Source organism: Gopherus flavomarginatus, chromosome 13 (genome assembly GCF_025201925.1).
Source record: "Gopherus flavomarginatus isolate rGopFla2 chromosome 13, rGopFla2.mat.asm, whole genome shotgun sequence".
Taxonomy (NCBI): Eukaryota; Metazoa; Chordata; order Testudines; family Testudinidae; genus Gopherus; species Gopherus flavomarginatus.
Genome location: NC_066629.1, coordinates 21,602,187 through 21,627,113, shown reverse-complemented (window position 1 = coordinate 21,627,113; position 24,927 = coordinate 21,602,187). Strand labels below are relative to the sequence as shown.

General features: G+C 44.8%; 1 protein-coding gene across 4 annotated transcripts in view; it reads left to right on the top strand.

Annotated features, from left to right (window-relative positions):
* GRIK4 (glutamate ionotropic receptor kainate type subunit 4) overlaps positions 1–24,927 on the top strand; it is a 318,605-nt gene that overhangs the window by 176,786 nt on the left and 116,892 nt on the right. For all 4 annotated transcript variants that reach the window (XM_050921936.1, XM_050921937.1, XM_050921938.1 and 1 more), the window contains one exon: positions 22,694–22,858. In XM_050921936.1, coding sequence (XP_050777893.1) covers positions 22,694–22,858 — 165 coding nt within the window. The remainder of the gene's footprint in view (positions 1–22,693; positions 22,859–24,927) is intronic.

The following is a 24,927-nucleotide window of genomic DNA, read 5'->3' as shown; positions in this document are numbered from 1 at the left end:
AATGTGTGGGTTGTCTTCCTACAATATGTGTGGACAGCATCTAGCACGTTGTGGTTACTGCACAGGCATCTCCAAAGCAGTAAGTGTTTGGAGACCGGGTAGGGAGATCCTGAAGGAAATCTGTGAAGGAGATGTGGGCATTCCCTAGTGACTACACAGGAGGGAGCAGTACAGAAACTCGAATTGATGGGTCGACCCAAGAGAAAGGGGGCTGCTGCACTTGGAGACATTGTGTCCTCCCACTGCTGTGATGCCTGGAAGCTTTATGAACCTAATGCCTCTTCCTCTGTGGAACTTACTGACAGCTCACTTCTAAACAAGATGCTGTTATTTTGCAGGAAATGTGGTCTCAGTCCAGTTTCTGGTGGGCTGGTGTCCACCTAAAATATCACAGAGGACCTCAATAGGCCCCTTTCGTTGTGAGCCTCAACAGGGAATCCCAGGTTTGACTGATCCAATCTCTTCAGGTCTAGTGCCCTCTTCAGGTCTGGGCTCAGACACATGGGCAGGGAGCAGAGTAGCGGGATGGACTTTCCCGGCCACTGCTCCCACTCAGTGGATCAGAAGAGGAGTTCAACCTCCTGAATGATGGTTTGTCATCTTTCTCCAGCACTAAATACACTTTAAATCAACTATCTGAACAATTCCAATTGGTAATGTGCTGCTTTTCACATCAGGCACTTACTGGAAACCCACTGCTAATTTGTATGGACACCTCTTGCATTTCTGCACAGGTCCTGGATGCCTGTTCTGATGTAAGCGTCTGTTGCCATTTCACATTAGTTCCCTGCTGCCTGTTTTCTTTGGATGATGACCATTGATGCACATTGGATGCAGCTGTTGGCTGGATGGTTTGTGCCAACAGTTGGCTCAGAATTAGTGGATGCTACTTTGTTTCAAGGTGGCTTCCTGCTGTCATTTCATAACAATAAGACCTTATGTAGAGCCTTCCATCTGAGGATCATGTGTCACTTAACAAACATGAATTAAGCCTTTCAGTCCCTCAGTGAAATAGAGAACTAGTTATACAATGGGTAAACTGAGGCACAGATTGCTTAAATGACTTTCCCAATGCAGCTAATCAATGACAGAGCTGGGGATAGAATCCACAGGTCCTGTCTGCCAGTCTCCCACTACCCCTTTAAGATGGATGCCTCATTCGTACCCACTCTCCCAAAATTAAATGACGTGCCCGTTTGGAAAGCGCTCAAAGGTGCTGGCCTTCACTGAGGTTTAATTGCCAACAGTAGGCAGTTTATGTAACGGTAGTAAACAGAGCTTGTTTAGAGCTAAATTGCCCATCACTGAACCCAGGTTAAAAACAAAACAAAACCCAAAGCTCTGGATATTTTACTTCACTCTACATCTAGCTGATGGTCTGACGCTGAGATGAACCAGTTCTCTTATTGGGATCAGGGAAGTTACATGTGCACTGATACCTAGAAACTGCCAGGAATATAAGGGGCCAAATTCTGCTCTCATTTGCGCAGGTGGAAATTTGGAGTGACTCAGCGGAGTTACAACAGTGCCTGGCAAGATCAGAATCAGGGTGACCATTTCTACTGGAAAACAGTCAGAATACAAGATGAATTTCACCTGCGTTCAGGGGCCCAGCCCAAGGCCTATGCACAAAGTTAGTCCCACTTAAGACCTATTTTGAGGGTGTAAGCAGTGCGTAGACCTGGCCTTCTGCACAGGGGTGAATTCACCCAGAGTGAAGCTGTTGGCACTATTATAAGAACATATTGATGCTTCCAGGATAACAGCTAATGAGATGCAAAGTTACTGAAGAGCCGATAGATCAAAAAGTGCCTTCGTAAACATGCCTCAGAGGTCCTGGGCCTCATTGATCAAAAAGCATTAAGAGATGCACGTTCTCCAAAAGCAAACCGTCCCTTGACCTGGTGTGGCTGCAGGCAGCTTGGTGGCAGGTTCCTACCGGTAAGATCTTGACTCTCACCTTAAAACCTTGTTGAGTGTCCAGCTAGGAGATAGCTCAGCCCTTTCTAAGCTCAACCCTCTCCTTAACCAAATGCCTAAGTGAAAGGATGGACCCTCCACCTAGAAGTGAGTAGACTCGGTGTCTGCTTTATTGGCTGTGGTGTTCCGTGTGTTCTTGAGCCCTCCAGTATCACTTAGGAAATCACTGAAAGGTTTTATTTATTCCTCCCACCCTGACCCCTATGTGGAAAGGCTTCCTGGAGAAGAGAGAGTCATTTGACTATCAAGATGTGAAGTTTACTAACCAGCCTAAGGGCAGAGGCTTCTTTCAGCTGATTCGCATGGGGAGACTTCTTAAGGCCTTCTCTAACACTTGAAATATTTGGATTAGGCATGTGATGCCGAAAGGAGAGGTGTAGGTTGCTCAATCCAAGGGTAGGTGGAAAATCCTTACCCTTTGGGAAAGAAGAGAAAATAGTTGAGTCACGATGTCACCAACATCCAAAAAATGTAGCCCTGGTGTGACCCAGGTCTCCTCCCAGAGTGGTGTCAAAGAAGGTAGAGAAAGGTCCATGCTGGCATAGAGAGCCCTCACACGATGGGATGTAGGGGCTCAGTTACCTGCTACAAAACTGCTCTCAGAACCTAGGGACTGCTAGCTTGAGGCACTCGCTACCAGGTTGATATGTTGGGTCAGCTGAATGAGATGATCTTCTGGGTAGCCAGCCCCTCAAGTAGAGCTGGTCAAAAAATTTCTGATGGAACTTTTTTCCATTGTAAATGCCATTTTGTCAATTTTTTTGCAAACTTGTCTATTTTCACACAAAAAATGTGTTGGGCTCAAGGGGGGAGAATAGTCCTACCCACCCCAGAACAGCCTGGTGTTTAGCGAGGTGTACTGAAAAGTGTTTTAAAATTACAAGTGATCATTTAACTTTTAAGGGGTCCTGCTTGCAGGCGAGAGAGTTCTGAAGGGAAGCGTGCGATCAGCAGCCAGTCTGCAAAAGAGCCAGTGTTGAGTGAGGTGGGGGTGAGTTGTGCCTCTGCTTCAAGGAGCAGCCTGCTTTGTCTCACTCTGTATTTGGTTTGTTGTATGTTAGCTTCTGGAGTTTTAGAAATATATTAGTGTTATGTTGCAACCTTTCAGGAAAAGTATTTATGTTTTTGTTTCTAAGTCAGACTGTGTATGCTGGGATCACAATAGCTAGAGCACTCACTTGGGCCTCTGCTCTGCCTGATTTGAGGTAGGGACTGGAACCTAGATCTCCTGTGTGTTAGGTCAGTGCCTTAACCAGTGGGTTATTGGCTTTTCTGAGGTGGGTTGGTCTCTCTCATCATTTTGTTTTTGTTTTTTGCAAAACATTTTGACAGGTCTCGTTTTCATTCCTCATCAGAACAAAACCAAATATCAAAACCTTGACATTTTTCATGAAAGAGAATTGTTGTGTTTTGGCCAAGCCCAGTGTCAAGCCGTGCATGGCCCTGTCTATGCTATGCTCAAAAAGGAGCTTGTAAGCCCAAAGGGGCATGGTGGGCTCCAACTGTAGTTTATGTCCACTTGCTGTGTGGTTAATAGTCACTATGGCAACTATGTGTTTTATCCTTGCTAGATGTTGAGGTTTGCAGATTGTTGTCCTCCTGTAACTGGCTTGGCACACTGGTCTGGTGAGTCTGCAGTGTAGATGGGACTATCTATTGGTGTGGCTGTGACTGACCCGGCCAGTCCTTCTATGTACAGTAAGACATTGCAAAGTACATTGCCTTGTGTGCTCTGGCATTCTATCCCTTGTCATGGCAGAATGGTCCAGTGTTTAGGGCACTAGCCTGCGTCTCAGAGGACTCAGGTTCAGTTCCCTACTCCATGGACTTACTGTGTGATCTTGAGATGATCAGTCTCTCCACCCAGTTCCCTGTCTGTAAAATGAGTACAATTGCCTAACTCAAAGGGTGTTGTGAGGATATGCACATTAAGCTTTGTGAGGTACTCAGGCACTACACCGATGCGGGCCAGATAAATTTCTTAGAGAGTGAGCTAGGTTTTCCCAGAACTCACTAACAGGTGATGGTCTTGTGAAAGGAGCAGCTGTGTGGGTACAACTCACCCAGGTTTGCTGAAACCATGTCAGATAACTGGTGGTTGTGCTTGTAGGAAGAAGATACTGTGCACTGGAGGTGAAATTCACTCCATGATGAGAGCCAGCAGGTATTCTGAGCTCTGCATAAGTGAATTTTGCCCTATGATTATTATACAATAACATCTCTAAGCAGAGGCTTCCTATGTCTCTTGCCCTCCACCCCCATTACACAGAGCATAGAAACACTGATTTCACAACTCCCACTCGTGTGTTTCCCATTTGTGGGTGCTTTTTTAATTACCAGCAAACAGCCTGGAAAAGACCAGAAGCGCTCCTTCTCTGTCTGGCAGGAACACCGCGTTGGCTGATGAGTCAGGAGCTCCCACTTTGCAGGAAAGGAGGCAGGGCGGGGAGACTTGGAGGTGAGGAGGAGAATAGGAGGCAAGGAATGGTGGAATAAATGACATTTGTTTAAAGACACATTAGACGATTAATGATGGGAGTTAAAGTGTAAAAGCAACAGGGCCCAAGTGTAATATTAATGGATTCCATTTTCTTTGCCGTCTCCTGCAGGAACCCTTTGGAAGTGCAAAGGGGGGGGAAATCACTTTACAGTAATAACTGTTATTTATATAACAGAACAGTACTGGATATATCAAAATATGAGGTTTCAAGGTAATAACTGGACCCTCGCAATCATCATTATCCACTTAAAGGGCAATTTATCGGATGGCAAATGGATGAAAGGAAACTGCCCCAATTCCACAGCCAGTCGTAAACAAGGTTTATTATTTTTATTAATATTATTCAGTTCCCAATCTGATAAGATTGTAAAAGAACGGAGAGGAAAAAAAGAAAAAGAAGAGAAGGATGAAAAAGGAGCTGATAACATTCCTAGGAGCCTTTGCTGAGGAAGTCTGATGAGGTCAATAGTGACTCCTGGCCCAATCCTGCTCCCTCTGAAGTCAAAACTCACGTTGCCTTTTGTGGTGCCCTTATTTCACTCCTCGAGGAGTTTATGAATAACAAGAAAAGCTGAAATCGGGATAGAATTGCAAATGATTCACAAGTATATGGGCAGGGGGGAACAGGACCAGATAACGTATTGTAATTGATTCACAGCAAATAATTTGATATTTTCTAAATAACAATTGAGTTTGTAAACAAGCATTGAATTAACAGGTCTGACAGATCAGTTTAAACAAGCTTTGGTCTCCCCTAGGTAGGTTATTCAGCTGGAGGCAATTGCAGGGTGGAAACACTGAGAGCTGCGTAAAACCTCTAGAGTAGGGAGAAGCTGGGAAATCAGAAGGAGAAGGGAGCACCTGTCATTTCTAAGCTATTTTTGTTATTTGTAAGGCCTTGATTCAGGAAGGCACTAAGTCCATCTCTATTCGGAACAGCACAGCTTTAAGCAGATGTTTAAGTCCCATGGTATGAAACATTTGCCATTGTCTTCAGAGGAGCCAGGATTTCACCCACTGACTTCATGTGCTGACGTGCTGCTCTGAGCAGGGATGCTTGCCAGAATTGCAGCCTACGTTGACCGTACTTCCCGATCAGAATATGGGGACGTCTACACTGCAGCAGGATGTGTCATTGCCAGCTTGGGTAGACATACAGGCGCTAGCTTTGATTGAGCTAGTGCTCTAAAAATAGCTGTGTAGCTACTGTGGTGCAGGATGCAGCTGAGGCTAACCGCCTGAGTACGGATGTCCGAGACCCCAGGGAGAGTCGTTGGATGGGTAGCCCGTGCTGCTGTGGCTCCACTGGTATTTTGAGTGTGCTAGCTCATTTGAAGCTAGCGCCTGTACAGTTTGCTGAGCTGGAAACGACACCCCCAGCTGCAGTGTAGATGAACCCTGTATGTGAATGCAAGGAAAGAAGTGGTGCTGGCTCAGAATATTTGTAGTGCCATCTATTACCCTCCTGGGTGGTAAGGTTCAGAGTCTCCACTTATGCAGAAGTTGGAAGGATGATAAAGCACTACACTTTTCCAGGCCATTTTTGGTGGCTGGAGCAATCGAAGAAGCTGAATCAGTAAATGCAGCTGGTGTAGCCCACTGGTCTTAAAGCCTTTATCAGTGTCGCTTTCAATACCTTCACAGCTATTGGAACAGCCTTCCAAGGGGAGCAGTGGAGGCAAAAGACATATCTGGCTTCAAGACTGAGCTTGATAAGTTTATAGAGGGGATGGTATGATGGGATAGCCTAATTTGGGCAATTAATTTATCTTTGATTTTTAGTGGTAAATATGCCCAATGGCCTGTGATGGGACACTAGACAGGGTGGTATCTGAGTTACTACAGAGAATTCTTTCCTAGGTATCTGGCTGGTGAGTCTTGCCCACATGCTCAGGGTTTAGCTGATCGCCATATTTGGGGTCAGGAAGGATTTTCCTCCAGGGCAGATTGGCAGAGGCCCTGGGGGGCACGGGTCACTTGCTGGAGGATTCTCTGCACCTTGAAGTCTTTAATCCATGTTCTGAGAAATTCAATAGCTCAGACATAGGTCAGGGGTTTGTTACAGGAGTGGGTGGATGAGATTCTGTGGCCTGCGTTGTGCAGGAGGTCAGACTAGACCAGGGGTCAGCAACCTTTCAGAAGTGGTGTGCTGAGTCATTTATTCACTCTAATTTAAGGTATCGTGTGCCAGTAATATGTGTTAATGTTTTTAGAAGGTCTCTTTCTATAAGTCTGTAATCTATAACTAAATTATTGTTGTATGTAAAGCAAATAAGGTTTTTAAAATGATTAAGATGCTTCATTTAAAATTAAACTAAAATGCAGAGCCTCTTGGACCGGTGGCCAGGACCCTGGCAGTGTGAGCGCTACTGAAAATCAGGTTGTGCCATAGGTTGCCTATCACTGGACCAGATGTTCATAATGGTCCCTTCTGATCTTAAAGTCTGTGATTCTGTGATTGAAAGCTGGGTGAAATACAGCATCAACAGCTGCCAGCAAACCGAGCTTTTTATGCGACAGCATCCGGAGCAATCCCCCAACGAGAGGCCTCTGCCACCAACTGGAATACAAGCTGAGCCAGATTCTTCTCCCACTTTCCAAGATTCCCTTTTTGTTTGTGCTCAGGCTCGCAAACACTGAGCATGTGTGGCTGCTGTATGTGTTCTCATTAAGGTGGGCAAATGCAAGCGGGATTTAACTATCTAAACTACAACTTTCTTTAACTAATCAACTCAAACGCTGGCTTTTTTATAACATAAACCGCAGCCTTTGGATAACTCTATTGTTTAAGCTTATCATTGTGAACCTGATCCGGTTCCTCTATGGATTAATGTAACTAATTCAATATCCTCTCTGAGAAGCATCATCATAAACTACAGGGGATGTAATTCACTTATGAGAACCTCCACTCAACCTCTGCTTTACAAGGCAAATCTGACTGGTTTTGTTATTTCTCATCCATGAACTGGAGTAGGTCTCAGTTCCAGTCTAATCCCACCATTCTGTTCCACCTTCCAGCCCGATTATCTTCTGGTACCTCCCTCGCGCTTAATTCTTAAGTTGTTCAGTTTCCTGAGTTATGTTTCTTTGTGTTTCTTTCATCTTCTTCACTAGCGCTTTCCACTGTGGTTTTTAATTTACTTTATACAAATGATTTTTCCTGCCTCTTGGGTTCTTTTCCATTTTTTCCCTGTTTATGCTCGTCTTTAAACCTCTTTCTCTCATCCTTTCCCCCTTTTCTCTCCCAGATAGATCCAACAGAATCAATATGAAGTGCCCACCAAAGGGGCCAGCAAAAATTGTTTGTGTAGCAAAGTGAACAACATTGTACTGGAAACCTCAGGGTAGACTTAAGAAGGATGTTTGCCAGTGGTTAGAGCACGAGCTTGTAACATGGGAGATCTGGGTTCAGTTCCCTGCTCTGTGTGATAGTAGGTAAGTCACTTAGTCTCTCTGGGGCTCGGTCTCCCACCAGGACAAGGGGGATAAGAGCACTGCATTGCCTTATAGGGATATCATGAGGACAAATACATTAAAGTGTTTGAGTTATTGAGATATCACAATGATGGGAACCATTTCTCCTGCTTACATTCAGCACCAAAAAATTTAATATTTTGTGCACAATATTTTAAAATTCTGCACGTTTTATTTGTCAATAAATAAAAACAGAGACTCCAGCATGGCAGTGGCCACTGGCTGCACAAAGGTGGGTGTTCACCCTGCATCCCTCTCTCCAACTTCCAGAACACAGACTCAGTGGCGAGGCTGCACCCAACCCTGACACAGCACAGGGCCTGGGCCTGGCCAGGAAACACCCCAGGGCCTGCCCCTCTGCACCAGGCACACCAGGTGTGGGGCAGGCAGGCTCATCCAGGCAGGATCCAAGTGTGGAGGGATCTAGGTGTGGGGTGAGAGGCTTCTGTGTGGGACAATCTGGGTGCAGGCAGCTCAGTGGGAGGTCTAGGTGTGTGTGGGGGGTCTGGATGCACAGAGGCGCAGTGATGCAGAATTCTCCCAGGAGTAAATCGTGTAGGTGCCTAAGATGTGTTGTGATGTCTTGTGGTTAAGGCTCAGGACTGGGTATCAGGAGATTTGGGATCTAATCTCAACCATGTGATCTTGGGTGAGTCATTTAGGCTCAAATTGTCAGAGGTGACCATGTGTTTCAGGTACTCAACTGAGATACATAGGGACTGATTTCTGAGAACAGCTGAGCACCAGAAGCTTCCCTTGGCTTCAACTGGCATAGCAGGTAGTCAGCCCTCTTGCAGTTGGCCAGAAATGGCTCAGGTTAGGTGGCTACTCTTGACAATTTTAGCCTAAACCTTGATGTGCTTAGTTAACCCATCTCTAAAACAGAGATAATGCTATTGGCCACTGTCAGAAGAGAGGATACGGAGCTAGATGGACCATTGATCTGACCCAGTATGGCCGTTCTTATGTTCTCACAAGGTTGTTGTGAGACTTCATGTATTGACTGTAAACTTCAGTGAGATCCTTGGATGAAAGGCACTGTATCATTGCCACGTATTGTAAAAAGGACAGGTGGGTGCCTGCTAGAAAGGATTATTGGCGCAGTCTTCTCTGCCTGCCTGTCCGACCATCTCCAGATGATATATAATTGGGTGCACGTATTCCCTCTCACACGTGCTTGTTATCCCTTTTTGTTTTTCGCTGCACTTTCCACGTAGAGAGTCTCAGTTTCCCTAGGCACTGTAGAAGATGCGTGGACCAATTAGAAGTGTCTCTGGACCGGTGCAAATAAATACCTACCAAATAAGAGTGTGCATGCATACTACCACTGTGGATCCCAAACTGAGACAACAGTGGTAACATGAGGGCAGCAGCTCGATGGAGCGAGCTCAGGGCACTTTTCCTGTGGCTGAGAGGGGCTAAAAAGAAATGGAACATGTGCTGAGCTGGGGTCAAATGAGAGCTGCGCTTTGCATCCCTTACATCCGTTTGCAAAAGTAACAGAGAGCCTTATTCTCCCCCATCAGTGCATGGTCAACTCTCTCTGTAAGCAGCAAACAGACGCAGAAACTGGGAGCACTTTCGCAACTAAGAGGGTTGCCAGGGAATGAAACCATTTTAAAAGGGTCCAGAGGAAAGGATCCCTGACTTGTTTCATCTGTGGGAGCAGAGAATAGTTAGCAAAAACTCAATTAACGCCGCGCACCAGGGAGAAGGGAGGAAGATATTAAAATAATCTGTTAAATTCCTGGGGGTTAGGTAAAAAGGAAAGGATGCACAGACTGAGGGAAATTGGAGCTGAAAGGTTTCCATCACTGGTGGAGCAACGCTTTAGCATCTCATTTTGATGTAGCTCAGTGGGGAACATTGTTTTTCCGATGGCAAAGCAAAGAGATGAAAGCAATCCTGAGGTGTCTCAGCCAGTGCTTTGGACTCACTGTTCCAAATGCAGTAAAGCACGTTTGTGCCGTTTAATTAATATGTCTGGGGCTTCTCTGATGCAGGTGAGGTGGGCGGTGGGTTACCTGCCACTTCTTCTCTCATGTTCTTCTGCTCCCCTTCACTGTCTTGAAATGAACTCTCTCGTTGTCATTCTTCCATGCTTTCATAATCGCCTCCTGCTCTTAAAACTCCCTCTCTTTTCTCTTGCACCAAGCAACCTCTGCATAGACATGAACGGTGCTCAGCCACCTGGTATCTGTGCATACAACTCTCTCCCTAAAACACCTGTCTCCTGGAGGCTTTCCTATTACAATCCATCAAAGTCATCTTCACCACTTAGAGACTGGGCTGTTTCTGAAGTGCATTGCCTGTGTCTGAATTAAACCATAAATTCCTTAGTGCAGGAGCTGATTCTTTATCTGTGTTCAGTATGGTGCTGTGCAAGCACATTATCCGTGGATTCCATCCCTTGCTCTGCTGCTGATTCACTGGGTGACCTTGGATGGGTCATAGATTCATAGATTCCTAGGCCAGAAGGGACCATTGTGGTCATCTAGTCTGACCTCCTGTATTACACAGGCCAGAGAACTGCCTCAAAATAATTCCCAGAGCAGAGCTTTTAGAACAACTTCCAATCCTGATTTTAAAAGTGTCAGTGATGGAGAATCCACTGGGACCCTTGGCAAATTGTTGCACTGATTACTTACTCTCACTCTTAACACTTTATGCCTTATTTCCCATTGGAATTGGTCTAGCTTCAACTTTCACCCATTGGATTGTGTTCTACCTTTCTCTGCTGGATTAAAGAGCCCAATATTAAAGATTTGTTCCCCATATAGGTACTTGTAGATTGTAATCAAGTCACCTCATAACCTCTTTGTTAAGCTGAATAGATTGAGCTCCTTGAGTCTATCAGTATATGTCATGTTTTCTTATCCTTTAATTATTCTTGTGGATCTTCTCAGAACCTTCTCCAAAGGCCTTCTTGAACTGTGGGCACCAGAACCAAACACAGTATCCCAGCAGTGATTGCACCAATGCCAAATCCAAAGGCAAAATAACCTCTTGATGCCTACTCAGAATTACCCTATTCATACATCCCAGGATTATATTAGCTATCTGAGCCACAGCATTGCACTGGGAGCTCATGTTCTGCTGATTATCCATCTGACCCCCGTATCTGTTTCAGTCCCTCATCCTGTAAGTATGGCCAGCCTTCTTTGTTCCCAGAAGTGTATGTTTACATTTAGCTGTATTAGAACGCATATTGTTTGCTTGTGCCCAGTTTACCAAGTGATCTAGATTGTTCTGAATTGCTCTGCCATACACATCCTTTGTGATCTTGGGCAAATCACTTAGCCTCCTGGTGCCTCAGTTTTCCCCTCTGCGATACAGAGATGATAATCCTTTCACACATCCCTTATCTGCTTACTTCAGTTCAGGGGCCGTCTTTAACTGTGCATATGTACAGCACCCAGCACAATGAGGCCCCGATCTCTGTTGGGTCCTCCAGCTGTTACGACTAGCTGGTGAATATCCATAAGCTCTCCCCATTGGAGAAAGCATGAAACCTTTCCTATTCTTTTCCCCTTCTCACCTTGATATTGCGGCTATTTGCTCTCCTTATAAATGCAATTAATCAATTAGCTGTGGCAAGTTTGGAAATATGAGCCTAGCACCTCTGCACACCGGTTTCTCAATTCAAGCCGTGCAGCCTCTGCAATGCGTTGGTGACTGCCAACCTGAAACAATTCAGCAAGGATGCTGGCGAGTAATGCTCAAGTCCCAATGTCCCTCAAAGGAGGGAAGCAAGTGTTGAAGAAAAAGTAAAATGACTGTACAGGCCAAATGCAGAGATCTTGCAGGACATGCTAAAACGGCTATGGTCCCTACACCCTGCTTACTTAAGAACTGATCCAAAACCCATTGAAGTAAATGGAAAGACACCCATTGTTGCTGGATCAGGCCCCTTATCTCTTAAATCTTGAAGGAAGGTTGGCTCAGTCTGGGAGAGTTACAGCAGTGTCAATGTTAGAAGCATTGATCTTGTCACAACTCTTTGTTTCAAAGCATTTTACAGACTTACCCTTATACAGGGATCTCTTCACCAGTAAAATGCAGCCACGCCGGGGTGAAACACTCTAGCAATTCAAGAATGTTCTGTGCCATTTCAGGAAAGGTAGTGGAGATAGCCAGTTGGAACTAAGGTGGGGAGCAGGTGGGGAGAGAGCGATAGAGAGACCAAAATGCAGTTATTGTAGGTTTAAACCAGGGCATAAAGATTTATATCTCCTGCCTTTGGTAGGGAGGTGCTGTGGGTCTTTAAGTGAGCATATGTGATTAGGGACTTGGTTATAAGACTTAACTGAAAACTGCACCCTTCAGCAGCACAGGTCCCTCTACCGAGTTGTTCACTAGCACCACTATTTGGAGAAATCTGGACGCTCCTTGGAAGATGGACTGAACAGGCTGAATCTGCTTAGTGAGTGTAATCTGGGCAGTTGGTGAGGTGAGGTGTCCTGGATGCAGGAGGGTCACTTGGGCACTGGAGTGGTCTCTCTTTCTGCATTGCCTTGCTGCAGGGGATCTCTCTGCAAAACCCAGCTGCTGCTGGCTGGCTGTCGAATGCAGAATCCAACAGCTGAAACACACAACGGGCCTCTCACGTCCATCATTGCTGCTATAAACCCTGACAGGCTACAAACCTTGGCTTGTCTTTACAAGACCTAGAATCTTTAAATATTATTTCTCGCTTCCTTGGTTTTTGTCTGGCAAGGGCTTGGGAGTTTGTTTGGCTGTATCTCCCCACACTCCATGTTCAAATTCTCCACTGACTTAATTAAGCTCTTGCTTGTCTCTTGGTCTTGCCTAGTTGGCTCATTTCATCTGGGTTTTTAGTGCTATCCTTGTAACAACTGCAGCTGCTGGTGGTCACCTGAGACCATGAAACAGGCAGGAAAGCCTCCTCTTAAAGCCCAGCTCCACTCGACAATATTGAAACAAAAGATCCTGGAAACACAATTCGAGCTATAAAGACTTCAAGACTTTGGAGGCAGGGGGAAAGGAGGATCCAGGTTCTGGATTTGAATTTCCTAGTTGTTTCCTATATCGATGATGGACAGAAGCAACCCTACAGAGTTGAACAGTCTCCTGCGTCCACGCTGCGTTTTGGGGCAGAGAAGATACCAACACATGGAGCCACAATTTCCTTCTTATCTGTAATGAAAGCTAGAGATGAGCCACGCTGACTCAGATCAAATGACCACCCAGTTCTCCCACCTTAGAACTTTGCCCATTTTGGAGGGGAACTGTTCAGAAATCCTCTGTATGTCCGGGGTCTGGTTTCCTTCCTGCAGGATGCAAGTCTGTTGATTTCGCTCCTATCCTGCAGTGGACAGCATGGGGCCCCTTCATTCTATCTCCTGCTATTTCTGCCCAGGACCTAAGAGGCTGGTGATTTGTAAGGTTTTCTGCCTGGTTTTGCTGTTGTCTTGTTCATCCCCTCGCAGAGGCACCTTGGCTGAGAAAAGATTGCAGTCTCCAAAGCTCATTTTTGTGTGGCAGCGTTTGCAAGTCACCTGAGGTGGAGTCAGAGGATGGAGCAAGGAACGTGGGTTCGTTGTGAACAGCTTTGGTCTCTCGCTATCAAACGGCTGCTCCGCAGACCCCTCCTCTGCGACTTTTACAACTTGCAGGACCTCATGGCACCTTTCTGATGCTGTCTCGGAGGCTGCCACAGCAGGGTGGCCCGCAGGTATTCACCATCGGGATGGATGACGTTTCTGACCCGCGGTTACCAGCAGGGTAGATGGCAGGGTCTAAATGAGATCCCTCCAGATGTGGAGTCATGGTGCTATCCAGTCTGGGACTGCTTGTAATAGATGGAGGGGACCTCCTTGTCTGATTTCATGGCCCATTCTGCTCACGATCAGGGTGCCTTGGATAATGCCTTCCCCTCACAGCCCCAGCGGCTTATTCCTTGCAGTAATATGCCTCCTATGTATCCGCGCACAATCCTACACCCACAAGCATCCAGGGGAGGTTGAGTTATTCACTTATCCTTCTCCCAACACTTCTGCCTTAATTTTGACCTGCTCCCCACATGTCTCTGGGGCCTACACAGTTTTTCCCAGTTCCCGAGCACATGGTTTGTGAAACCAAATTGGAGCTTTGCCATAGTTTGACAGTATTTGCATCTGGGGTGAGACATTGTCTTCCTTGACATCAGTGGGTTTTGCCATTGACTTCAGTGGAGCCAAGATTTCACATCTGGTGTCTACAAGAGACAGAATATGCTAAGCCAATGTTTCTGTTTTTGACTCATCTCTGGTTCCAACAGACTGTTGCTGTTTCATGCTAGTGCACCCATCTGACCACCTTGTCCCCAAAAATCTGTATTCTGCAAGGCAGATGATTTCTCTCGGAAGACCAGGACCTCGTCTCATTAGAGTGTTTGTTCCCACCCATGAAGTGAAGGGAGGGAGAGCTAGTGAGGAAGGGACAAGACCCATCTTCCAGGCACCTGCCATCGGAATGACAGCCTGAATATTTTTCTGTTTTGACTGTGAAAGGTTTTTTGTTAGTGGTGGTGGTTCTCCAAGATGAGGCAAGGCTGTATGGGTCTGATCCAGCTTCTCTCAAGTGCCATGGAGAAGTTCATCCTTGAGTGAATCAAACCAGCCACTCGTAGGTACTGTGGCCCATGAATATCTCGCCTCAGTGGCAGGAAGTACTTCTGAGGAAGAAATACCACTCCTCTCTCTGCAACGAAAGCTGCTTTACCTGAGATTACAGTGTGCATCCGCCCCTGCAAAGGAGGAAATAGCATCCAGTAACCTGGCAATGTTCTTCCTCAGCTGCATCAGATGGACCGTGTTTACCTAGCGACAAAGATAAGACTTTCCGATGGTTGTCTGGTAGACACGTGGCGTTTGAGTTTTAACATACCCCACCCATAGTCATTGGCAGGAAGTCAGCATCCTTCGCAGGCCCACCAGGGATGGAGGACCGAGCTGGAACCCATTGTTTGCCATCCTAGGCAATTTTGGGCAGCTGTTGCATAGCTATTTTTTTTAACATTTAAGCGCACACAAGCCAATTATTAAGAAAGAGAAAAGAGATGCTGCATTTCAAGCAGTGGCAACACAAAGCCTTGTGCAGTCTTATCGTTTCTCCCCACCTCTCCCTCATTCTCTCTCTCCTGAATTCACTCTCTCTGGATCTCATAAATGAGAGGGAAGCTCCATTTAAATGCAGATTTTGGTTGTTGACCGAAAGCAATAAATAGCCTTCCGCTATGCTGATCTGATGAACGCTATCAAGCCTGTTTTTGAAGAAGAGAGTCTGAAGCTTAGGTATCTTTTTTTTTTTCTCAATGAGATTCTTTTTCCTTCTGGAGTAACAGCAGATTATTATATTTTTTTCCCTAACCAGCAGTTCAGAGACTAAAATGGAAACACAAATGCACCTGTTTCTCCACTGGAGTTCTACTTGACAGACCTGTAATGAGGGAGTTGGCAAATTCCTCACAGTTTACTGAATTGACAGCCTGAAGGGCTGATACTGTAACCAGCAGAGGGGAAATTCACAAAATAAGCAAACCTTGCTACCATCTTTAACCTAACCAAAAAATTGGAATTACCTTTTTAGCTGAACAATTTTAGGTTACAAAACTGATTCACTTGTGAGCAGGTAAAATCAGATGGTAATAGCAACATATCAAGCCTGTGATCTGTCCACGAAGTGCAGAGTAGAATAGGAAAGAGATGTGGGAGGACTTGAGGACAATTCTCATTGCAGGGGCATTTTCCATGGCAGAGCATTACTGGGACCCTTGGGGTTTTAAAGGGGATAGCACGTTTCTGAGACTTGGAACAGCCCAGGATGCTTAAATTGCCTCCCGTGCTAAAGAACTAGCTGCAGTAAATCGCATGCTTTTAAATCATTTGTCAGGGCAGGATTGAAAACCCGGGATTCTGAGTTCAGTTGAAGTGCTAGCATGCATCTGAATCGAACCTAACTCTTCTGCATTATTTGGGTTGAACTCCAGGTATAACTTGAGTTTTGAGCTTACAAATAGTCTTTGGAACATACAAGGGGTTAGAAGTATATTTAGGACATAAATACAAAAAAATATGAAATACATGTTAGATGTATGAGTAATATGCACCTTGAAAAACCTTGGGTAAATGGACCTCTTGACCCCAGAGCACTGGACTTTAGTAAGTGAAGTCCTTTCCTCGAGTCCATGCTTCCATAGCATTACGTATTCAAGACCCTAACTTGGAAATAACAGTTGCTTTTGATTGATTGTCGGCTGTCAGTATATCCCCAATGGTACGAAAGCCATTTTAAGAGATTTAACAGCACTTAATAAACTTAACTGGGAAAGGTCAACAAACAGTGTTGTTGCAGCAGTATATAAACCTTCCAGTACCATCTGTTCCCTGTTGTTGTAAAAATGCTACTTCGTTAGATCTTGGTTGGATCATTAATTAAGTAGTGATACGTAATAAACATGCAATAGTCTCATCTGTTCGCTTATGTTACAGTCCTGTTCACAGAGTAAAAGCACAGGAGGAGTGGATGGTTCAGGGGAATAGAATGCAGAGATTTTAGCCTCTTGGGCACTGGTTGAATCTAAGGCAGCAGGAGATTAAATTAATTGTTGTCTGAAAATTGGTGGGTGGTCTTTATAGGGTGAGTTGGTCAGTCTCAGCGCAGCTCCAAGCAGATAGCTCTCCATGTCACGAAAGCAACCTAAACTGTTGGAACTAACTGGTTCTCGTGCTGGCAGGATCAGCAGAATGGACAAGGGTTGACCGAATCAGGGAGAATGAACACTCCTCTTGTTCCTAGACGAGTCTTTTCAAGGGTAGGGGAGAGAAGTTGCAGGAGAGTGGCGCTCTTGCACTTGAGCTGTGGTTAGTGTGAAAATGCTACAGTAAAAACTCTCTCATTCTGAGTGTTTTCAGTTTCCCTCCATTCAAAACAAATCCTATGTGTGTTTTTGGGATATGGGCCTTATACGCTGGAATATTCACCCAAGGGCTATAGAAGAAGCCACCATCTCTTGGGAGATTGCTAGAAACACTAGAAAACATGCTGTAGAAACGCTCTTTGTTGGGAACAGCCAGCATCAGGGGTTTGCAGATATTTGCAGCAGTTTACATTCAACTCTTAATATAGACGTTTGATGGACACCTCCCCTCCCATTCAGTATCCTATATCATTCCCGTGACAATTAGAGCAATCATTCACATGGAAAGGTATATTAGGAAATTACTGACTGTATTTTTAGCTGTTGTTCTAATGCAGTTTAGCAGCTGGATAAAAGGAGGAGGAGCCAGCTGCATATGATCAGCTATCTCTCTAACGGCCGGGTGAACTAATAGATGAAGTGTTTATGGCCCAACTTGCAAGTGTTCACTCATTTTGGGGGTCCTATTTAAGATTAGAGATGGTTGAAAATTTACTGTTGAAAAATTTTTTCAAGAGAAAATGTGTTGATGGGGGAGGGTGTTGAAAATTTCTGCGAAACCTTTTTTTTTTTTTTAATGGACTTTTTTTTTCAAGGTGGGAATTGTTGTGTGCATGTGGGGGAAATGAAAACCAAAAATATGTTTTGGCAGCTGAAATGTGAACATTGATAGCCTAAACCCAACAGTTTTATAGATTTCAGATGAAATTTTTCAGTTTTTGGCAAATCTGGGTGGGTTTATACAAACCTGAAAACTTTTTAGGAAAAGTTTAAATTAAAACTTTATTCATTTTCAGAATTTCCCACAAGAACCAAAAATATTCCCTGACCAGCTCTGCTTGAGATACTTTGGGGCTTATTTTCAGAAGCACTGAGCATCTACAGCTCCTATTGACTCCAGTAGAAATGAGTGCTGCTCAGTGGCTCTGAAATACCAAATGGTTTTAAGTCAAGTCCACACACCAGTGGCCACTTCTGAAAGTTGCCCATGATTGTATAACAGAAAAGCCCTGAAAGTTCTAAGGAGGAGACATTTATTATGACTGAGAGAGAAGCAGTGAATCCTTTCTGTGGCTAACAAAGTTCAAAGCATTGCTGTAATTTTTTTCAGAATTAAGATTTACTTGATACATCTCTCCATATTTTATAGATGGGACTAGATGAAAGTGAATTTAAATAAAGACTTTAGTTTGCACTTAATGGTGCTGCTATTAGACTAGTTTTGGCAATGTGTCCACAGACATAAATGTTTAAAATCAGCCTTTTAAAATATTAAATTAATCTTTTGGTCTGCTAGATGGAATGATAAATAAAGCTCAGTTCATCCTCATTACCCAGTCAGATTCGTGGGCTGGTTTAATATCTGGTAAAAATTTACTAGTCACACAGTAAGTATGTGGATGCGCAAAAACTAAAGACACAAAATGACAAGCCCTGCAGGGAATTAGGAATCTGCCACGTACATTTGAAGGAACTGGCTACTTTGTATAGGTGCCCCTTCTGCCTTCTTGATGGAATCAGAACGGCTTAGCTGTCTGTCCTAGTTTCTTTAGCTCAAGGAGCTAGGGTCTTGTGCTTTTGGAAAAAGAGGAACTGAGTTCTTTCCCCACTGCTGCAATGAAGTTCTAAGTGGAGCATAATTTGAAGTATAGTGACCGCTGTCAAGTGAGATGATCCAAATTCTTTCCCTGTTACCAACCTGAAGTTCCAGGAAACCAGAATTTTCGGTATACCACTCCAGATGAAGTCCTAGATGACCAGCCATGGTTGTTGCAGCATCATAGACCACTATCTGCTTTGGTTGCTAGGTTTAGTCCTGGTGTGCTGAGAGTTATTGCAGTAAGTAGAATTAGAATTGATTTGACTCCTTAAACAGCAAGGCAATTCTGCCTACCAGCTTAAAAAATATGGGGGATCCCATGCTGCTGGTGACTGGGGAGATAATGAACTGTGATATTTATTCCCATCTACCCCAGATCTGAAGGGATGATGGAATCTAGGAGGTACCTGGTACCCACTCTCTATTCCTATCTCAGAGGGAGATAAGAGATGTTGTCAGTCTGTGTAGACTGGGGTCCCAGGAAGGCGCTTATGTTCCCTGTGTTTAAGGCTGCCTTTGACTTTCTGCAATTTGCTGTGTACCGGTGGGCCATTTTCTTTCCTATCACACACGTATTCTCAGTGCAAGCTGTGAAGTTCAGGTGCATTCAGCTCGAGAGTTTATGGAGCTAGCCGCAAAGTTCAGATCCCAGCTTCTGAAGTCTTTGGATCTGGAGGTACAGTGGTTGATTTGGGCCTTCTCTGCACTGTAATGATGGAAGAAGGGGAGTGAAAGGAATCGAAGAAAAAGTAAGTTAACAGTTGGCCTTTTGGGTTGCTTTCCCTCACACACACACACACACACTGGCTTTTATGATTTAAAATAGCCATTATTAACCTTCAAAAATCCTGAAGTCAGAGTTCCTGGTCTTAGAAGAAAGTGCAACTTCCGCCAGTCACCTCGCGAGATCAAGATTGTACATGCTTTGCAGATAATGATGGTGCTTGTATGTAAGCAGAGCAGAAGAGCTGGTGTTGCCTGAAGGACTGGGAATGCTCGCCAAGACATCTGTGCAGGGAGACCCATCTTAAAAGAATAGCTACCATATGTTTCCTTATCAGAAGCTGGCTGGATTTAACACCCTGAAAACTGGAGCAAAACGGGAAGAGGAGGTCCCTTAGTGGATCTATCTATACCCCTGCCTCCACCCATCTGTCTTTCATCTGTCCCCATACACACCCATCTGTCTGTTTCACTGATGCCGATTCCCCTCGTATCCAAGTACCTGTAGTATAGACAATACAAAGTGCAGACCCCAATGCCCGCATCTACTCAATGAACTGATTTAATTTCTAACCAGTCTCTGTAATATTCTGTCTCTTTCTCATGCATTCCTGGTACAAATTATAACACGACCAGGCAAATTTCTTGGATGACCTAAAAAGATAAACAAATGGAACTGACTGGAAATCTCAATATCACGTCACTTATATACTCTGCTCCTTGAACCTCGAGCTAAGTGCTGGCCCCAAATGGCTGACGGCTTTACAGCTGCCATTGCAAAGTCTGACTTGTCTTCCACTAGCCCGTGTCATATAGGAGCCCAGCTACCAAGCCGGCATTTGAGCACGGCATGTTGTTTTATAGTAAATGCCAGACGGGAGGGGAAGAGGAAGGGGTGTGGGGGAGAAAACCTTGTAGTGCAAAGATGATTCTTCTTGTCAGCTGCCCAAACGCTCCAGAAACACATCCTTAATAGCCCCGATGATGCAGCCGCTTTGCTTGTTTTAAAATCACAACAAACTTTCGCTGTGGGTGAAATATGCCAGATTGGAGCATTTCTCATTAGCGGTGACCAGATAGCTGCAAACTTTATTTATTTATTTATTTATTCATTTATTTCTCATCACCTTGCCCAGTGCAGCATTGGCTGGCATTCTGGGGCTCTTGCACTGAGCTGGGGACACGCCTGAATAACTGCTCTCCGTCCATGGGTGTGCCTCTCCTTTCACTCCAGTGGAAGTTCTGCATGCGTCTCTATGGGGAGAACTCTCATGCAAATTATCCCTGAATGGAGGGGAAGAAGGTGGCTTGTTTGGCCTGAAGCTGGAGCTGTGTGAAATGAAACCCCAAATCTCAGGAGCCCGGTTGGGGTTGCCTTATAAACTCTCAGCATAGGCCAGGTTGGTCTAAACGTTCCCTTTGGAATGAACCGGGGTTACAGTGGTATAGGTCCAGGTTGTGGCTGTGAGGGCTAGGCGGGGTGGGGTACAGCTGAGGAACACAGGAGTGCCGGCATTGTGCTTCCATAGATTGAATTGCATGGAAAGGAGCTCAGAAGCTGTGTATACGAAACCCTGTATAAAAAATGCTCAGTGCAAGCAGCTACCTCCTGCATGATTCTCTCTACACCCAAGGCAACCATAATTTGATCCTTATATGCTTATTCCAAAATCATGTCTAGTTCTCAGCCCCTCAGACATCTCAGCCTGAAACATTTGGCTAATAGGCATCAGGAGGAAACTTTCCCTGGGGGCAAGTTATTCCATAACTGGCCACCACACAATTTTTGCATCTTCCCTTGAAGCAGTTGGTGCAGACCACTGCAGACAGGATAGTGGGCTACATGGACCATGGGTCCGATCCAGTATTACAGTTCCTATGACTGGGATAGACAGAGATGCCATCATCTGGCTCAAATGGCGACTCCTTGGGATGACTTTGTGATCTTTTGGTCCCAGCTGGAAGTTTCTCTTTTTGCCCAGCCCAGTGGTTTTCAACCTTTTTTTTCATTTGCAGACCCTTAAAAATTCTTGAATGGAGGTGCAGACCCCTTTAGAAGTCCTAGACATGGACCCCCAGGGGTCTGCAGACCACAGGTTGAAAACCACTGGCCCTAGCCAACATGCCTTCTGCATGTATATCCTCTTGTTTTCCCCCTCGGCTCTTAGAGCAGCACTGTGCTTCAGGTTACAACCAATTTGCTTTTTTTCATCTGTCAGTTCTTTCTCCAAAAAAAAGCTTCTGCAGCAAAGTGATGCATTTCAAAGCTTTAACGAGGCCCCCAATTGTTGTAGCTAGTGTGTGTGTGTGTGTGTGTGTGTGTGTGTGTGTGTGTGTATGTGTGTGAGAGCGAGAGAGAGAGAGATTTACACCCACAGAACTCTGTTTTGGTGGATGTGATGCTGTTGTAAAACCAGTGTGAGGGAGATAAGCATTGGGCCCTTTCTTATTCACACACCGAAAAACAAAGCTCTCTCCTCAGCTAAGATTTAATAGGTAAGCCCTGCAATGAGCTGTGTTATTAATAAGACTCAGCAAACCATACTGCAGAAATTTTACTAACACACTGTGAAGTATTTAGATTAATGCCACTAAACTCCAATCTATTTTTATATAGAAACAAACAAACAAAAAGTGCACGACGATATCTCTCCTCGCGTAGGACGGATTTGAATAGGCAGATGGTTTTACCCTGTGCCTTGATGGACAGCAAATTTGGGCCCTGGAGATAAGATCAAGAATCAAGTGCCTTCTGTTGAAAAATATTTCTTCCATCACTCCCACCCAGGCCCACTTGCTTCCGGAAATATCCAGACTGTGAGAGCTGATTTGCTGGTGTTAGCGCAGCAGAGAGACTTTGTTAAATGAATGAACAAAGACCACTGTGTGTGTGAGAGAGAGAATCATAAATCGCAGTAAATCATAATTGTTCTGGTCATTAATACAAATCTTGGATCTGTCCATGGATCCAAGTATACAACAAGCTACTGTATGCTTTGTACTAGGGTGGCACTTAGGACTCTCGATCAAGGATGAAGGTCCTACTGTGCTAGGCGCTGCACAGACAAGTAACAAAGCTCGGCTTCGGAGAGATCACAATGTATGTGTGAGACCAGATGAAACAGACAGAGAGCGTGAGGGTGTGTGAGATGACGGTATAACAAACAGAGCTTAGCAGAAATGCGCGTAGCTCACCATATGCCTACCCAGTGCCTGATGATAATACAAGACTTCAGCGGGACTGTGCCTGGGTGCAAATTTCAGTTTGCCTGGATCCAGCTGCAAGATCGGGGCTTTATTTATTGATATAATAATCTAGCTGGTTCATGTGCTCATACAAGTATTGAAAACCAGCTTTGCAAACCGGACAGTAAAATTTGCCAGGACAGTCGGGCTCTTCGCTTTCTGCCATGCTGCCCGCCACAGTAGAACAGTTAGGTTCTGCTCTGTACCAATTTCCGTTTCTGAGTTGCTGACTTTTCGCCTTGTTTTCTAGCTGCCATTTTGGATGACCCAATGGAGTGCAGCAGAGGGGAGAGGCTGTCCATTACTCTAGCGAAGAATCGTATTAACCGTGCACCAGAGCGAGCGGGGAAAGCCAAAGTGGAGGTGGACATTTTTGAGCTGCTGAGAGACAGCGAATATGAGACAGCTGAAACCAGTAAGTACATCGCAGTGTCACCATTCCTTTCTTTGCCTGTGCATCTCCAAGTGCCTCTCTCTATAACGGCATCATAAGTGTCCAGTGGGCGGGATCTGCAGAAGTTTCCTACTGAGTATGATGCCCACATTGGCGAACTCTCATTATAATCCAGTGGAGCTGCTCACTGTAGTAAGCGCTACTCTGTCATGAGCCCTGGAAAGTTCAAAACCCCATATTCAGATACTGAATGGTTCTCTAGCTTTGATAGTGTCTTAGGCTACGTCTACACTACAGGATAAATTCGAATTAGCTTAAACCGATTTTATAAAACAGATATTATAAAGTCGATTGTGCGCGTCCACACTAGGCACATTAATTCGGTGGTGTGCGTCCATGGTCCAAGGCTAGCGTTGATTTCTGGAGCGGAGCACTGTGGGTAGCTACTGTAAAATAATGAGGCCAATAACTTCAATTTGCATCCACACTAACCCTAATCCGATATAGTAATATTGATTTTAGCATTACTCCTCTCGTTTTGTAGGAGTAGAGAAATCGATTTAAAGAGCCCTTTAAATCAATATAAAGAGCAGTGTAGTGTGGACGGGTGCAGCGTTAAATCGATTTAACGCTGTTAAAATCGGTTTAACAGCATAGTGTAGACCAGGCCTTAAAGGCACAGGTTTGTCACAGCTCCCCAAGTGAAGTAAGGTATGGGAACAGGGTAGTCTTCCTTTTTAAACGTTTGTGTGCCCTCTAGTGGTGCTCACAAGCTATTTAAAAGGGTATTACCCTTTTCTCAAACACCTCATCATCATGCTGCTAAAGTTTAATGGCCTGCCACATTGCTACATATATGAGGGTATGTCTACACATACGGCACACACATAGAGTAAAGACGCTCTGTGCCGATGGATGAGACCTCTCCCGTCGGCATAATAAAACCACCTCTGCGAACAGAAGAAGCTGTGCCAGGACATAGCGCTGTGCACAGGAGCGCTTATGTCGGTGTGACTTACGTCGCTCAGAGTGGCGGTTTATTCACACCCCTGAGCGACGTACATGATGGTAACATAGGCTGTAGTGTAGATGTAGCCTGAAATTCACACGAGTACAAAATTTCCACTGCAGAGCTGTCTAACAGGGCAGGTCTACACTAGAAAATTAGATCGACCTAGCTACGTTGCTCAGGAGGGTGAAAAATCCACACCTCTGAAGGATGTAGTTAAGCCCACCTAGCTCCCCACTGCAGTTCTAGGTGGATGGACCTAGCTACAGCCTCTCGGCGGGGGTGGAGGGGGAGGAGGATTAACTACAGCGATGGGTTGCTGTAATGAGCATCTACACTGAAGCTATGCTGCTGTAGCATTTTAAGTGTAGACATAATATACTTAAGGCATGTTTAGGCTTGGAAAAGAAATAGGGTTTTACAAAGTGTTAGCTAACATTTCTCAACTGACACATTCTTAAACTCCACTTAGTGCTTTGTGTCAGCAAAGACAAACATGGTAGATGATCCAGTATCTTAAGATACCAATGTATTTGTTTACACTAGGTGCTAAGTAATTTTTTTAGACTATGGCACACTGTGTGTTAAAACTCTTGAACTGTTTTCCTAGAGGAAATTTACACCCTACATTGCTGTCAGCTTCCCTCATATAGATTAATCTGTAGTCTAGATGTGCCCTTAAGGTTTGTGGCTTTAGATACCAGCTTTTCACATCCACATCCATGACTTAAAAGCTGGCTTTATTTTTATTTTTATTTTTTTTCAACACTGAAGAGTGTTAATAAGTCAGATGTCACCTAAGTCCTTTGGTTAGTTGTGGTCCTCCCATCTCCTCCCAGCCCTGCCAAAATCCCCCAAACCTCTAATGACTGTCCCTTACAGAAACATCCTCTGGAATTCAATACATTATGGTTACCTCCCAAAAGAATTTTTTTTGAACTTAACCCATAGAATCATTGAAATGCGTGGCTGGAAGAGACATCAAGAAGTCCTCTAGTGCGGACCTCAACTATGAGGCAGAATTAAGTATACCTAAATTGTCCCTGACAGGTGTTTGTCTAACTGTTCTTAAAAACCTCTA